General features: G+C 41.2%; 1 protein-coding gene across 1 annotated transcript in view; it reads left to right on the top strand.

Moving 5' to 3' along the window:
- Positions 1-5,639: 5,639 nt before the first annotated feature.
- Positions 5,640-18,151, top strand: part of LOC139818547 (uncharacterized) — a 65,920-nt gene continuing 53,408 nt past the window's right edge. Inside the window, exons 1-5 of the mRNA XM_071787276.1 lie at positions 5,640-5,643; positions 5,705-5,945; positions 7,650-7,839; positions 15,230-15,838; positions 16,369-17,282. Coding sequence (XP_071643377.1) covers positions 5,640-5,643; positions 5,705-5,945; positions 7,650-7,839; positions 15,230-15,838; positions 16,369-17,282 — 1,958 coding nt within the window. The remainder of the gene's footprint in view (positions 5,644-5,704; positions 5,946-7,649; positions 7,840-15,229; positions 15,839-16,368; positions 17,283-18,151) is intronic.

The raw sequence follows: 18,151 nt of genomic DNA, 5'->3' as shown, positions 1-18,151 counted from the left end.
TATATGTATACGCATGCACTAACGAATCCTTTGTGCAGCTTTAGTTACAAACTTTCATCTTTATTGCAGATTCTATTTCTATTTCTGCTGTATAAAATATTGTAGGTATTTTATTTCAATAATTACATCTGTGAAACAGAAGTAACTATAGTATCATATTGATTATCACAACATAACAATACTATGTGGATATGTGCTCAAAAACTTTCAGATTGCGTGTTATAGCAACCCGATAATAATGATGTTGCGAATTTATATCACGGATCGTGTGTGTGTGTGTGACTTACGTTACGCGACCGACCGAATAATGAACAGTTGAAACAAACAGGCGAAAAGACTACATTTTTTATTGCGACGTACGGCAGTGTTCAGTTCTACTAGAAATATAATTCTGTCACAAATGGATTTTCAATTATGAGACAAACCTTTTTCGCGCATATGGGATTATCCTGACAAGGTTCTTTGTTGAAATTCTGCATTGAAAACGTTACAATTCAATGTGCTAGCAAGACGCAGCGTTTGTGAAACTTATTGCTCGTCGGCAAATAATAGAAAAAGTAAAAAAGCTTTGAATATATTTTAATTAAAATTAAGATTTATTTAATATCAATAAATTTAAAATATTGCAATTTAAGAAAGCGCCATAAATTAAATTTAGAAAGTTATACGTAAACGATAGTTCACAGGGAAGAGTCAGCGTTAAATTTCTGAAAGAATTCGTCGTTTTCTGGAATGTCAGCGATTTTAAGAATTTTATGTAAAAAGTAAATCAGTTTCTTAGGAACTTTTTAACAAGTTTTTTTTAAATATCGCTTTGATTGCAGCGCAGTCCATCTTCGATACGCATTACGCGTCTGCTTATGCGAGATATGCCGAGCACGTTTTACTAATTGCTCGGTTTCAATATCACATACCTCGTGTCGGCGTTATCTATTAGCGAGCGTTATTGCTTTTGCAAATATCCTCTCATTCGAAATGCGATGTCGAGGCACGGCGTACTTAGTACGCGGCAAAACTTGATCGCGATATATTGCCGACGATTTGAATCGATAAATGCGGGGGAAATTGATTAATTAATTAAATAAATCAGCGAGGTCGCGGTATAGGCTCGTGATTAATATGGAATTATACAAGAATGAAATGCATCTAAACGCGCGCACGATTGAATACGAACGAATAATATGTAAACTAATGCGCATATCAGAATTATCATTTCGAGGAAAAATGGGTAGAGAGATCTTTATATGAGAAAATACATTACCTTTTGGATTAATTAATACGCTTGGATAACAGGCAAAAATCAAGGTTATTTAATTTTACATCGCAGATATTTATAAAGTACATTACCGCATTCAGAAAAGGCAAAATAAGAACTTGTAATATTTGATGTAAATAAAAATATAAGATCTGCAGGCTTTTAATCTCACAGACATTACCTCCTTAATCTTTTCTCTTGCTTTCCTAGACGGTATTTACATGCTAATAAACTTAGAGCAATTAACATGTTAATACCGTCCGAAAAGGGGAAAAAATCCTAACGCATATCCCGTGAATTATCTCAAATTAAACGCGACCCGACTCGAGGCCGTTATATCCAACGACCGAAGGATATAAAGAATTATTAGACATTTATATTGCAGAGTCGAGTATGCTTTGCGTTGTGCCTGCTTGCTTTAAATCGCTCCCGTAATGGACCCGCGCGCCTAATTAGATAGTAATGACTTTATTAGACGCACCCGGAAAATTTACCCGCGCTCGTTACCCCCCCACTAGGGCAACGGCTAATGTAACCGGCGCATAATTGCAAAGTAAATTTCAAGGTGCGCACTGCTGGCGCGCACACAGGTATATCCATGCAGGTATACGTCGCATATATGCGGGAGGGATGCACCTCTCGTCCCATAATTCCGACGGTTACCTGTAATCTTACGCGCTAACGAGAACGAAGATGCGTAATTTTCTTCTCTCTCTCTCGGTGGGGTGCTTCGCGACGGGGCGCGAAAGGGTGACGGTCCTTTGTCCGCCCGCGAGAAGGCGCGTGCCTGCATCGGAAACGTGGGAGGTCTTCCTTTGTCGTCCCTACTACGGCTGCAATTATCTCGGATTAATGCCGGCGCTCGTCCTCGCTTCTTCGTATCCTCTCTTACTCTCTCCTTCCTCTCCCCCCCTCTCTCTCTTTCGCACACCCTTTTCCATCCCTCTACGACTCGATCGTCGGAGCCGCTGCCGCGCCGTTCCGTTCCGGTATTATAGTTTCGCGGTATTCGACGGCCATTGTGCGCTCCGTTTTAGACGCATAGTCCTTTGTGTTCTAGGCAGAAGACTCATCCTCCGATCTCTCAGCGAAGTTAACGATGCCTGCGAATTTCGACGATGCGCGGGATAATGATAACTATATGGCGATGATCTAATATAGATTCGTCTAAAATCGATTGCGCGAATACGTTGTAAATTGAAACATTTTTAGTGTCCTCTTAGCAAATATAAACTATAGACACCCACTCGATATTATATTGAAATTCTAGAAATATGGAATAGAGATGAATGTAAATATGAAGGCAGACGTTTTAGAGCAGATTTGTTCAAATTTTTACTCGCGGATGAAATGCTTCTCTCTTTCCATTCAATCAAGGTATTCAGTTTCTCGATTGAATGAAACAGAAGAAGCAAAATAGTCTTTTTGCTCAGTAAATTTAGATAGAACGTTTAGATAGATGTTCTAAATTAAAGATTAAAAAAGGACTTAAAATATATAATTTTACTTTAAGCAGTATATAAATAGTAAAACCAATAAAAGTAATATGAAATTTTGAACGGGCGCAGGTTTAAGAATCTGTAACAAATAAATCTGTGTCCAATAAAATGGATCTTATGTATTATAGGTACACAGCGGATATAAAGTGGATAGAACGGAATACATAAAGAATGATAGTAAGGAACCTTAATAAAGATGTGCTATTATCTTTGTAATCGAATTTGCAAAAGTTCTTAAGTTCTACCGTTTTCAATAACTTAATAGGAATCCTGAGCGAAAGGAGAGCGAGAGAGTGAGAGAGAGATAGATGAAAGGAAGATCTCTACTTTGTTCGTTGTTTCATTTCATCAATTAACATCGCGGCTCGGTGAAGGTCGTTACAGGCAGCCTTGCCTTCGAGCGGAATTAATATCCGAGAATAATGCGATTATACCGAGGCTTCACCGCCAAGTCCTGTCTTCTCGTCTTCCACTTCTTAGTTCGAATAAAATGCACCTCTGTACGCATTATAAATGTGTCATAATCATTCGCGATGATCGGTAAAGATAAAATCCGATTTCTTGCATGAAACTGCGCGAATTTTTATATCTCATAGAGATTACTAAGAATATTGAAAGACCCTTTATAAGAAATACATTCGTCAAAAGAATAACAAAATATACTATACAATTTAATAATATTTTTAATATTTTAAAAGATTAAAAAGTGTTTCTTTAAAATAATGAGTTGTTTTAAAAGATAGAGATATTTCTTCTTTGCTGTCTTATACATAAAAGAAAAATAAAGTGATTGTGTTTGTAAAATATGACATTTTTTTAAAATAAAATTTTTTCTTTGTTTTCTAAAAATAAATAATTATCTAGAATTTCGAAATTCTCTTTTGCATTCTGAATGTATGCAAGCTAGATGTAGAGAATGAACAATGTTAATTAATTATTCGTAACATAGTACGTTTACTGAAAAGATTGCTCTTGTGCGAATAGAGATATATGAATGCGAGATTTGCGAGAGAAAGGGATTTAAATGGAATCGCCAAAGCACAAACAAACGTACTGTTTTCTGGATTAGTCGGGATTTTAGTCGCACCGTAGCTCCGTATATCTCTTTTTCCGTTCAAACGAAGCAAGGGGGAACGCGTGCGGATTGGCGTATGTAGTCGAGCAATTAAGGGAATATCTGTCGACTAGCAGCTGGATACTGATTAGTTCTCGGGCGATCGATAGTTTAAACCGCGTCCGATCGACCGTCGGGGACCAGTAGTCGGTTCGAAAAGTTTTCCGATCCCCATTCCGGCAGGCCACCCCTCCTGCTACAAATTCCGAGAAATTGTCAGAAAAGCTCGATGGGGAAAGAAGAAGCTTTGATTTCGTTCGGGTCTGGCCGTCAGAAAGTTAAACGTTGCACGTTGATAACGAAAGTTGCTTCCGTCCGGAGGTTGTAATAAACCTACGCGATCGAAGCTACATTCTATTCTCTGGATTTTATATGAAAATTCCAATTTAATGACACGTCCTCGTTGATAAAGGAGGTCTCTCGCGCACGTAATATCGTGCGCAGGATTACACAAAGGAAGATTAATATAGCATACGCAAACAAAGGAACGTATAATTATGGAATGTGATACATAACATTCAATTTTCGTAATCTGTTATTCCTGCAAATCTAAAGAATCTTAAGAATCGCTGAATCTTATATCTCGAATTTCGACGCATCTATAAACTTTTTGATACATTTGGCAATTATCATCGAACGAGCAATCTCTAAATTTTTAGAGATTGCACTATTTTCCAGCAACAACATTGAAAAATTACATTCTTTAGTGCGTTAATTAAATTCAAAAGAGAAGCGTCGTCGAGGCGGCCTCCTCATAAATCTCGAAAGTCGAGTTCAGTTCCGAAGTTTAATCCTCGAGTTCCCGCGCGATAAAGCTCAACCTCGCAAAATCGCTTGAAAATTTCCCGAAACTTAATCCGTAGGTTTAACTAGACCGCCGAAAACGGCGGAGGATCAAACGTTCGCTCTCGTACCCAGGCGCTTCGTTCTCGCGAACAATTCTTCTTGAAATCGTAAACTCGATTCTTCACCTCGATCGTACTAACGTCTTAAACTCGTGCCTTCATCGTGAAGATCCTTGAAAAAAGAACTTACCGTCATTCGCTCTCCGAGTTTGCTTACAATTCTAAATTGTCTGACGTATTTTTTAACTATAAGACTACACATTCTAACAAAGTTTTATAAAATATATTGATTAAAAATGTTAGCGAGTTAAATTAACACAAATCAGTATAACATAAAATTTTCTGAAAATATTGTATTACGTAATAAAATAAATAAAGTACCCACAGCTTTCCACCTATGAATAAAAATTCTAAAAAAAATCAACTGTCGATAGCAGTACAGTTTTATGATAAATTTTATTAACCATGAAACTTATTTTTTTTTTTTTAATTTTAACATAAATATGTATCTGCAAAATATTAATAGCACATAGATCGATATTTTATGATTGATATTTTAGATACGATATTGATATGATAGGTATTTATATTTCTTATTGATTGTTGATATTTTAAATATTTTATATTAATAAAAAAAATAATCGATTTAAAATAAAAAGATAAAGCATGAATCCGGATCAAGGATTAATATAAAAATGCATATACAGCGAAAAAGTTAAATTATACTACAATACATATTGTATAACATTGGAACAAACCACCATTGTAATCTTTATAATATCACATTTAAACCATTAAATCACGAGTTTTTAAATATTTGTATTTTCTGAATTTTTAAACGATTATAGACCATTGTTACCGTGCAACAAATCTTTTTGAATGTTTAAAAAATAAGAGAACTTTACAGATGAAATATTATGAGAATTATGGGTCAGATACCTATGGAGCCATTCGATTTTTCTCGAATGCAACTCGACTATATTATATCAAGAGCCCGAGGTCTCGCTGTTCCATAACCGCCGTTTCCCTCGTCTGTTGCAGGAGCTGGAGAGGAGTTACACCCTGTCGACCCCGGGGGGTAGCAGTCCCGTTTGTTGTCCGCCTTGCAGCCCACCGCCCGCGCCGGCCGCATACATATCGAGCGCGCGCGCGTCCTCGCGTAGACTCGGCGCCGGAAGTGGCCTCGGCGGGCCGACATCCCCGGAGAGGGATCCCCTGGGAAGACTGTTAAGGTGAGTCACTCGTTCGATGTTCCCCGCCGCGCCGTCCGCAGTTCTCTCACTGCGAGACGGAATCCTTATTTCTCCGGGACGAAATCGTCGTTCCCAGGTCCGACAGAGAATCTAATTCCATTAGACGTGTTTTTGCCCGCCGACGCTTACGTTCGCATTGTTCCGGAGATGAGATGATGCTCTCGGAGGTGATTTTACCCGGTACAAATAGATACCGGTATAGCGGTACAACGAGAAACTTTACGTCTAAGTGCTGTACGTTTTAATTAATCTCAGTTCCAATTCGCAATTTAATTTTGGCTCTTTTTGATTTTCTCTTTTCTACAGTTATATTACAGTTGGCGGATAATTAATTGAAACGTGACACGAATACTTGTAGTTTATTATATAACATTCTCCCGAAATTATAAATATAAATGAATCCTTGTAATTATTTATTATACGAAAGATTAAAATAAAAAATATATCCATATTACGTACAATTTGAAATATACTGTACAAGTTATAACTTTATTCTACTTCTGCTTTAAATTTTCTCACGTAAACATAATTTAATGCTTCAGTGGAAACAACTCTGCGCTTGTAATTTTAATTAGTCTAACATAGTACTAATTAAATAATAATTGCGGTTAATTCAATTTTCTTTGTGCATAGTGTGACCGATATTGCAGTTCAAATTTAACATTGGTTAAACTCTGATTTAATTTAATCGACGTTAATGAAAGCAGTTCTAGAACAGAGCGCGGACACGCGGGTATGCGGGATCATAAATGTAAAAGCATTCGTGCGGGCATAATTAAATTCGCGATATGCTCAGGAATGTTTGTCGAGACAGCGCGAATGTCGTCAAGAGCCCCAGCGTGTACGCGAGACGGATATCCGGCCTAATGACTTTCATAAAATCAGAACAGGCTTTTAAGACCGATCATTCGGAAGTCGTAAAAGTCTCTCGCGAGCTTTTCTTCCACGCCTCCCATCGGGACGTCCTTCTCCTGATTACTTTCATGGCCCTGCGGGCTTTCCGGTTGAGATCCATCAATCTGTATGGCGAGAGGTGTACACGAATGCGCCGTCTAACATCTTGCTCCGTACCACCATTTTGTCGTCTCGGGAAAATTTACCGATCACCCGGTAAATGGGCAGATCATTCATCTTTAAGCTTTACCTTCTCGATCTGCTTTATTCGTCCAATCTATCAAATTTAGTTTCGCTTTTTATCCTTCGGGTCTTTTTTCTCTTCTACAAACGCTGCTCATGTGTTGAAATTTTTTAATATTGCGTTAATGAAAACGATAAATGTGTAGTTAACGGTATGAGTATACGCTGAAATGAATTAAATTTTAATATACGGTATTTATATTATCACTATATGGAAAAGTGGAGTGAAATATGCATCAGTTAATATTTTTAGAAGGGAATAAAAATTGTCCGAGTTGAAATTCCGGACTCCGAAGTTATATAAAATGTTCATCGTTATTACCGTGTCTCCTTTATTACATATTATATTCCGCGAACAATGTGATATTTTGAATCTCGCGATTTCAACTCCCATCTATCTTGCTCGGAGCATCAAAACTATTTCATCAATTCCCAGCCTCTGCTCCCCCGGAATTCGGCGAACCGTCGCTCTACGACTTCGCTCGAAGAATTTCCGTTCTATATGGCCTACAGATTGAATAACCCCGCCGAACCCTATCGTTACAGATTCCTGAAGACCTTCTACAGGGAGTTGGGCACCCGCGATCTGCCCCATCTACCGCCATGGGCGTCTCCGCTGCCGCTCGGCCCCCTCTGCCCGGCGCACTTTCAGCCGCATCTGCAGCTCGTGCACAAGAGCGAGCAGGAGCACCGTCTCGAGAACATCAAGCCCGACCAGATCTTCGCCCCCGTCAGGGTGAGCATAATTAAAATCCAATAATTGTATTATATCGCTGGTTTAAAGCGGAGATACTGCACGCCCACAGAGGATTACAGTTTGACAAAAACTCGGAAAGGATGTTTTATGTAACAATAGAGGGTGAGATAAATGAAGGCGATGCAGACGGGATATATTTAAATCATCGATATTATTATTTATACACGATCAAGGATTCTTGGCTGTGTATACATTATATTAAGGATTTCGCACTATATATTTCTAAATATATATAAGAGGGATTAGAAAGGAGAATCAGCTTCAGAATAAATTAAAATTTAAGTTTATCTTTTCAAAAACCGGTCGCAGAAAGATAGATATATCAGAAACGTAAAATTTAGGCCAAAGTGTCGAAAAATACTGCGTTACGTCATAAGCAGGGCAATCGATAATCGCGGATTCGTCTGAAAATGCTAAACAGATTTTCGGTTCACCACGCGGGGGCTTTATCAGAAGGCGGCCGAGATCTTTCGTCGGCAGCCGCAAATTTGCATGATATCGACTCCGTAATTGCGCGGACGAGCGGCAAGTCGGGTCCCGGATGTCCAAAGAAGCCGCGGGGGAGTTTCCTCCGACGACTGTCGAAAGCTCGTTTCGCCCTCTCTTTCGCCGTCGTCGCCGCCGCTACCGCCAAGCAACTTCTTTCAGAAAATGTGAAAGCCAAGTTGGTGTCTTCTAAAGTCCTAGAGCGAGAGAAAGAGAGAGAGGGAGTGAAAAAGTTCCGCGAACTTCCATCCCTTCGCGATTCGCTGTCTCGAGTTCTCGACAATACGAGGCCGCTCGACTTCTTGCTTCTCTCATTGATCTCTCGATGCAGTTTCCCACGAGTGAGATGCAATGACACTCGAATCGACACGCTTGCAATTTATAGTCGCAGTTGCTTTGGCTGCCGAATGGTTGTTTTTTGATTAAATTGCGCAATCTTTGAATTGATTTTCGCGGATAAAAGGATACCAACTTTAAACTGGACAGCGGTCTATGCAATCTAATTAGTTTTATGTATTTTTTATTAAGTGAAGAAAGGAATAAGGATAAAAATGTCAGCATAATTGCAATTGGTAATATATTTGACTTTTCTTCTTCGAATTCTCGTTAACAAATAGTAATTAGCGAGTCATTAATGTTTAATGATATACATTAAAGATAGAAGAACTTATATTAAACGTATATATTAAAGAGAATTCGCAAAATTAAAATCTCAGATTTTCTTGAAATCTTGGCGCAGACGTATATATGTATATATGTATAATTGAATCACAGCGATCAAGACGTGGACTTGATATTCTAGGCGAAGTCGTATATAATATCCAATTCAGACAAATTGTTGAGTGCATCCAAGTCTGATCGATGTACACGTGCACGTATGTACGTAGCACATCGATCACGACGAATAGCGGACAAGAGGGTGAATAGCGGTTTCGAACTCCTTGCGCGGTTCTCACGTCTCGCGAACGGTCGTTCACGTCCCGGCGATAATATCTTCGTCGCTCTGACTCTCGTTCTTCGGATAAAGGAGGTTTCTGATCGCGGCGCCGAGACGCCGATCGGCCAAGCGTCCTTCTGCATCGCGTAACGAAGCATTGTTCTGTCGCGAAGCGATAAGCCGATTCGTTAACGTTTCCCCGACCAGCCGTGTTGGTCGCGTTCTCTCGTCTCGGGTGGAAATACCCAGCTATACGACGATCAGTCCCGCCGGAACGTGAGAGTGAGATCCGTACGCTCCTAATTTGTTTCTATTCGCCGAGTTTCGAGAGATCGCTGTTACATTCTTACATCACCGTTGCGAAGTGAAACACAATTGTTTTTGAGTTATAGAATGCACTAATCATGAAAAATATAATTACTACAAACAAAAATACATGAAAGTAATGATTATAAAGATGATGATCGTTCTATATTACGATGAAAAATTGTATTAATAAATTAAAACTAGATAAATAAAATCAATCTTGTACAGTGATTATTTATAACAATATATACATGTAAATGAAAGTATTAATTCAAAATTCATGTATAATTAATTATCCTATTTATTATTTCACGTATATAAATTAATGAAAAGATACATGGAGAAATAAAAAATCGTTTAAAAACCTCCGATAATGTCTCCAGAAAATGCGAACTTGCTATCGTTGTTATTGCCCTCTTTTTCTCCTGAGAAACCCGTGTCTCTCGTTCGTTACTTTCGATATATATTGCGACTGCGTAACGTAAAGAGCCACAAAATGCAGACAATGCGCCACGTCGCCCGGAAACGTTCGCGTCGAAAAATGAGCCTCGTAACCGTCGGAACATACGTAGGATACGTAGGATAGGAAAGAAGAAAGGTGCAGGTACACACACAGACCGAGCTTGGGGAACCACATGCGCGTACCGGCCAGCCTGGGAATGAATTCGCGTCATAAAACCGATGTGCTTCCACCGCGAGAAAAGACGACTGCAGAGCTAACTTTCAGAAACCGCCCTTAACACCGCCAAATGCACTCTCGCGTTCGTCGCGTGCACCACAATTCCCCCACGTGTCAGAAATTAAAGAGTCGACGTGAAAGAGGACTGCACGTAAACGCGAAGAGAGACAGGAACTTCAGAAAAAAGCCGCTTCTTTAGATAATATTTTATTCATTCGAAAATGTTTGGGAAAAACGCCAGTTACGTGTTTGTTTCACAAATACGACTTCTACAATTTTTAATATACATATAAATTGTTGACTTTGGTACATAAAATATTTTTCGAAGAAAATGTGCTTTTGGAAATAACGATGTAGTAACATCTTTTTTATTATAAATATAATAAGAATATACTTCAGAACTACTAATTTTTTGTGCAGTCTTTGTAAATATGAGTTATTTCTTGATACCATGAATATTTTTTTTTATTGATGCTACATGAGCAGCAGCGCATATATAATCCGTCATCTCGCAATGCTTTTTCCATATTTTAACGAATAACGCAAGCAGTTATATGTTCTGTTTTTACACAATCGATTACGGTCGTGTTTTTCCGCTGAAGCGGAAAGTACACGGCAATGTGCAAAAATATTAAAATATTTTAATCACAATAATTGAATAACTAATTAATACGTCATACATGTTTTAAAACTATATCTAAATATCCAATAATTTACTTTGAAATATGTGTTTTGTTCTTGTTTTCACTACATAAATAGAATGTGGTTCGTCCTCTTTGTCAAAGTATTCATCGATAAAACCGATGAAGAATCAGTGTATATTGCGAGCAAAACCAACATACGATTCCCTGAGAACTGGGCATAACTCGTGGAAAAATCCTGTTGTCGTTCACCAAGTTTGTCGGAATCAAAATATCGAGGTCGATACTTGTAAAAACGAACGATTTAAAACCCTCGAATCGCGAGCGCGTCGATGTTTTCAACAAAAATATGGAAAATGGACGTAACGTCAACTTGGGTTTTTTTTTTCACAAAAATGCAATCGCTGTCAAATTGTAAAAGATTATGGCGACCATTCACGGTGGTGGGCGATTATTTTTATTATCTACTATACAAATTTGCATGCAATGAAGGATCGAGTAACGCGGCCGCGCTGTTCGCTAATGGAAGTTTACGCTCGAAAATTTACTCTCTTTTATACAACCGTGCGGAACTGCGTCATGGCGATTTTATTCGGGGTACAGGTATACGGCAAAAGACATTTTTTTAAATAGGAAAAGAAGCCAGTCGATTCCGATAAATTAAAAGGTCGTGGAAAATGAATAATTGAGATTACTAATGAGGTCTCGCGATATATAAAAGTACATAGCGAGGAGAAATGTGCGCTGGAATATCACTCTCATAAATTTCGCGTAGTCTAAAAGTAAAAAAATGCAAAGGGGTTACATCGAAAGCATCGACGGTTGCGGAGGGGGGGGTAGGAGCCACCGGGTCTGCATTTTATTATTTCAGAGATTTTTCCGCGGAGAGACGCGGAGACTGACGATGCCGCGCCGCGCGTGCATTCGTGCGTTCCGTCGGTTTGCGCGCGGTCGGATCGATGATAGATCGACGGAGGGTGGAGAGAACGACCGTCGCCGTGGCGGATCGATCCACATCCAATCGCTGCCTGCCGTTTCCGATATATATACGGAGACGTATATATATCCGCGAAAGGGTGCACGCTCTGGCTGCCGCGATCCCGCGGCGGACCTTTCTCATCGCGTTTCTTTCCACGATATGCTTCGCGAAGAGACACATCGTCCCCTCGCCTCCCCCTCCCTCCCTTTCTGTATCGCTGTCTCCTTAAATTTTCCACAGCGGAATGAAGCGCAATATCTCTCGCAGTATCGCCATGAATATCAACGGCGCGCTCCAATCTTTTCGTTGAGATTTGTGGACGCGCGCCGCTGTCGTTTTCAACTCATCCCTTCGGGGGAATTTGTCGCAGCGTCTAATTGGATTGCCAAAAGAAATAATTGGCACTGACGTACATTGATATATAAGTATTTATTTGTTGCATATTGGTAATAATTAACGATCGTGCAATAATCATGCAATGTAGTAATTTAATATAGAATTAAATATTAAATATACTAATAATTAAAAATTTTAAAATTATATGTGCGTGTATACATTATAATAATGCAATTTAAATTTTGTTTCCTTTTCTTTTTAAAATTGCTGTGGGAGAAATTTATATATAAAAATTGCTATTTTGCCCATCAAAAAAATTGCTTTTCCATTAGTGGATGGCTTTCGGGAAATCGACTATTTCGTCAAATCGTATTTAAAATAATCCACTTTCACTTTCCCCGCGTAATACAATAACGAATGTCGTCTACCTTCAACGCGCCCTCCCGTCTCGGTTTATCGAAAGGATATTTACGGGCGTGCAGACTTTCTAATCTGTCCGGAAACGAAGGATTTATCGCCCTGTATCCTTGCAACGCGACTGTTTCCCGATGCGCTCCGCGTCCGTCGTTTCTCGCGGGATATTCTCCTCGCCTTCACCTCGCTTCTCGGTATTCGAGATTGGTTGCGGCTGTGGAAGAACGGCCGGAACAAATGCGGCCTTATACTCCGGAAGGATTGATAGGTAGATCCCGCGTGACGCAGGAATTATTCCGCGGCGGATTATCCGGTAACGAGCTTACGATCCTTCATGCATCCCGCACGTTGCCGCATTACCTCGTCAAAAACCTGCGTCATGCTATCGACGTTTCGTTAATCCCCATCGGCGGTTAACGCTCGAATCAATTAATTTCAATCGAAGCGTCAGCTCCACGAAAGTCCAATTCGTGTTTCCTGACAAGAAATATTGAAGGTTCGATAATATGTTAATCTATTAATATCGCATTCTTCTATACGAATACCATAGGTCTTTCAATATTTTATCGAACGTTAATATTTGAAACTGAAAGGGGTAATAGGGAAATTGAATTTATACGTCGGTCAAATTTTTATTGAATAAAAATATTCGAATTAATCGAGGAACCTAAAATCAGACGGTGGAGCTGGCGATAATGTTTCGACATATATCTTGCACGCGTGTACACATGTTCATACATCGCGTACGATACAGGTGCGTGACGGCATAGATACGCTTCACGTGATAAAAGTTTATATCAAATATATATCGGTGCCAAATCGCTCGGGAAGCACGTGCAATGAATGGACTCGTATCGCGCTCTTTTTCATCCGCCAGCGTGTCCCAGTAACCGGATGTTGCAATCACACGGTGTATAATGGCCGCGCTGTTATCCGTCGGCCAGCAGATTGTGTACCGCCGACCGGATCGATTATTGCTGACATCAGAGCGAATGACCGGCAAACGCCGCGTGTTCCGCGTACTACGGATTACGGTTATCGATTACGGGAATCGAGATGCGCCGCCTGATGCCGATATCGATCGCCGATCGTTCAACCACCGCCGCCGCCGTCGACGGCGCGGCGTCCTAACCGCCGGTCAACGATGTTGTTGCGCGTCGCGAAACAGAGGCCGGGTTTAATCGCCCGCTCTCGCTAATCGTTTGCATAATGCTGCAACTGCTATACGTCACGTGATACTTTTTGCTTCGAGCATCACACGAATACACTACCGTATACTGTCGGGGATTGCCCTAGATTGGTGGCAAGTGGACAGATAGCATCACTTCGCGCAATATTTGCGTTAGCGTGCGTCAGATCGCTGATATTTCATGATCTGTAAACCATCGGGAGTAAAGAGCTTTTTGTAATAACGATGAAAAATACACGAATATAATAATGAAATGTTATTATCCAGTCGAATGGAATCTTGTTCTGAAAGAACTTCAATCCCGAGCCCTATACACTGTTAAATATTAAAGAATGAAATTTAAACCAATAACTTGTTATTTTTAACCATCATGCGTGTGTGTCGAAATTTATTATTTTAACACAAAAGAGTGTTATTTTAACTTCATTGGTTTAGTTAGATTAACGATATATTGAATAGGAGTAACGACCTATAGGAATGATTAAAACTGATTCAATTTGACACTACGCATTTAACAATAACATAGAAGTTAAAATTTGAGAGCTTGAAAAATTTTGCAACTTTGCAAACACAGAGGAAAGCGTTCGGGGAAGGTATATCGATTCTCGTGGGGAAAACATTTTGCCATAATGTTGTCGGGTGCGAGATTGCAGGACGTAGTATCGAATGCCTCACGTGTAACAGGCAATAAGGTGTCCGAAGTGTTGCGAAGTCCCAGACGACGGTTGATCTATCGAAGAGGATTAGTGGTTCGCGGGGAAGGTTTTAGGTTCTAATTGGCTGACCGGAGACCGAGATCGGGAAACTGAGAAGTATCTGAGAAGCTGATCACGAAGTGACCGAACTTTTTTCTTTTATCCTCGTGTCATCGGTTCTACCGATCAAAAGAGAATTTTCCCTACATGAAGAAACGACTGTAACTCGTAACATCGCGCATTAATTCTTTTTACTCTCGTCTTACATCTGCAGTCCACGTGGATGGGCGCTTGTTACAGATTTGCTCTATTTTGCGTGTAATTCGCAACATTTTTTATTTTGTTACACAGACGCTGCACTGCGCGTTTTGTTACGTGAAATGTAAATTAAAGCGAGATACTAATGTAACGTAATGTTACGTGTCCGCTTTCTTCTAATCCGCTGTGTGAAATGCTCCAATTTATTCTTGTTGCTGAAATTAAATTTTGGATAACTCTCATCGAAAATTTTTTAAAATTTAAGCGATAGATCGCGAATGGATTGAGTACTTACCTTGCACGAAGTTTGCGTTCCTCATCAATTGTACTTTGATTATAATAATCTTGATAAAAGCATTAGTGATCGACATTTTTTTGCCAAAGGTGTTAGGCCTATCTTTCTAGTTTTTGTTACATCTTATTTACGCGAAACAATTTATGATTTTCAGCTGAGCGACGGTACCGTGTCGGAGGCGCCGCGGCGCGTCGCCGTCGAGGGTGGTCCCGGAAGCGGCCGGACCACACTCTGTCTGCGACTACTGCACCAGTGGGCGATTCAGAGCGACGGTCCCGCTCTGGCGTTCATAGTGCCGCTGCGCGAGCTTCGCGGTAGCCCGGTCCTAAATTATCTGGCGCGAGAATTGTTTCCAAGAACGTCCGCGTTGGGCGACGCGGTCGCCCAGGTATGGCGCACCCTTCACCTGATGGAGGACCGCGTGCTCTTCGTCCTGGACGGTTACGACGAGTGCGTGGGCGGCCGGGCGTCGCTCGGCGACGCGGCCGACCTGCTGGAGGGACGACTGTTCCCGGACGCCAGGATCCTGGTCACGTGCTCGCCCAACAACTCAACCACCCTCGCGCCCTTGGTCCAACGCAGAATTCATCTGGCTGGCCTCGAGTGGCCGCATGTCGAGCGGCTCTGCATGGCCTATTTCATTCACAACGACATCGCCGAGAAGGCCTGCGAGTTCCTCGAGGCGCTCAACGTGCAACCGCAATCCGTCAGGCAGCTCGGCCAGCATCCGCTCGGCTGGATCATGCTCTGCTGCTTATACCAGGTGAGATTTTTCATCACAAATATCGATATAAAGAATCTTAACTGTATTTTTTACTTCTTAATGAAAAAGTATTAGCAAATTATATAATGCCATAATTGTAAAATCAAAAAATTTTGTTAGATTATTACCTATTAGATTATAAAATAAAAATGGTGAATTATAATAATATCAAACAATTTTTATTAATTTTATTTGAAGACTTACGTTTGCTAAAAATATTATCTCCAACAATAAAATGAATTTATAGCAATTTTTAATTAGCAATTTTACGAACAATTTTATTCAATAATTATTTTTAGCTTACTAACAAAATTTCTTCTATAATATCTGATACTTAATTGTTATAACAAAATACGATTGCTTTTACATCGCGAACATACGCAACAGTTTTGCTGCGACTGCAAAATTCTTTTTCTCTCAGTGTATTCTGTAGAAATTATTCACTTTTCGATGCAGACAACGTATAAGATAGAAAGCCCTAGAAAATTATACGGAATACCTTGATCCACGAGCACGATTTTCCTTATCAGGACTCCGGAAGCCTGCCGACTGAGACAAGTGCCCTCGTGCAAGCGGCGGTGAAGTGCATCGTGAAGAGGAGCTTAGATCCGCCGATTCCCTATAACGAGGAGATCCCGGGCCATTGTAGGAAGCGTCTCGAAGACTTCGGCAAGGTGTCCCTGGCCGCCCTAAGGGAGAGCAGATGCTGTTACACGGAGGCCGAGCTGAGGGCACGGGGTGGCGGCATCGAGGTCACTCGACTCGGCTTCCTCACGAGGGGACTGACCTTCGGTCAGAGACGCAAGCCGGACCTTTACACGCCTATCCATGTGGCGGTTGCGGAGTTTCTGGCGGCGTACTATCTCACCTCGGTAGCGCAATACGCCAACATCCTGCGCCGCGAACTGGAGGGCCTACCCTCGGGCATCATCGGCCATTTGGCTGGTTTGCTGGGCCCCAAGACCCACCTGATTCTGAATCAATTGTGCCCGCTGGAAGTGCCGCCCAGAGCCGTGTTCTCGTTGCTGAAGGCGGCCGGCGCGTCCGACGGCAACATCTCGGCGGTCTGCCGACTGGTCGGCGCGGGCCCCGGATTCGGGCCCGCGCCCAACGAACGGCCCCCGGCCCCGTTGGTGCACACGTCCCCTCTGGAGCTGGAGGGATGGGCCAGGATCCTCGAGAGTCCCGCTTGCACGCTCGAGGCGCTCGAGGTGGTATTCCAAGTGGAACGCGGTTCCGATCCGAGATATCTGGACGATTTCTTCGACGCGCTCGCCGGCAACGAGAGCGTCAAACTCGTCAGGATCACGTCTCTGCTGGGGCAGGAGTTCCCCGCGGACGAGGCGCAGCGATTGGCCGGACACCTGAAGAGCGTGCTCGGCAAGAAGAAGCTCAACGACTTCGAGCTTGTCATCACTTGTCTCGAGGAGGCGGCCCATGATAGGTGAGCCGTTTTACAGATATACCCACTCGGCGAAGCGAGCTCCAAATCGTTCTTCAACTTGTCGCGATATCCCCGAGGATAGCAAGTTACGAACAAGTCGCGAGATTGTAGCTAAGCGCGCTTCAGGAGAATAAACTATGTATAACGCGCCAGACCGGTTTCTATTACATAATTGAGTTACCGAGATTGGTACACGGGCGGGAAGTTTATACAATACTTTTATTTCGATTCTTTTATCTAATCTATCCGCTTTATTATTTCCCCCTCCCCCCCCCCCACTTATCTAATTTTTTATATCTTTTTACTTCTTTTATACAACTAATTTTATTGCCGTTTTATTGCTTCTTTTCACTTATCTTAATTACTACTAATCTTTTATCTTATCACGATTAAATTTTGATCTGAAATTCCCGCGCTATTGTTCCACGAAACTTCTCAATTAACAATGAACTATAAGGACGATTTTCCGCGTTGAAAAATACCGGACCACTTTACCGGACAACTCATCGCATCGATCCACTTGCGTGACTCAATAGCTCGAAGGATAAAGAGCCTAGGCGAATGTGTCGGCATTATTGCATCTCGAGGACGCTCGATACGGCGCCGTCGATAGCTTCGACGACGACGAAGAGTTATTACAGAAAGTCTGCTTGTCCGCTCGGTCGTATATGAGGTTGGCCAGGACAAGCGGCCAATGAGGATATTTGCTCTTTCGCGCCGCGAAAAGAAGCGCAAAAGATAAGAGAGCGAACGGAGGTCTATATTTAGATTTTCACGTCGAAAGTTATAAAGGTAAAGGAAGGAAGACAAGTAGGAAAGTGAAATTAATGAAAAATTTTAATCTTTGTATAAATAAATCTCTATCGAGA

The sequence above is a fragment of the Temnothorax longispinosus genome, chromosome 9 (genome assembly GCF_030848805.1).
Source record: "Temnothorax longispinosus isolate EJ_2023e chromosome 9, Tlon_JGU_v1, whole genome shotgun sequence".
Lineage (NCBI taxonomy): Eukaryota > Metazoa > Arthropoda > Insecta > Hymenoptera > Formicidae > Temnothorax > Temnothorax longispinosus.
This window is presented reverse-complemented; position numbering and strand designations above follow the sequence as displayed.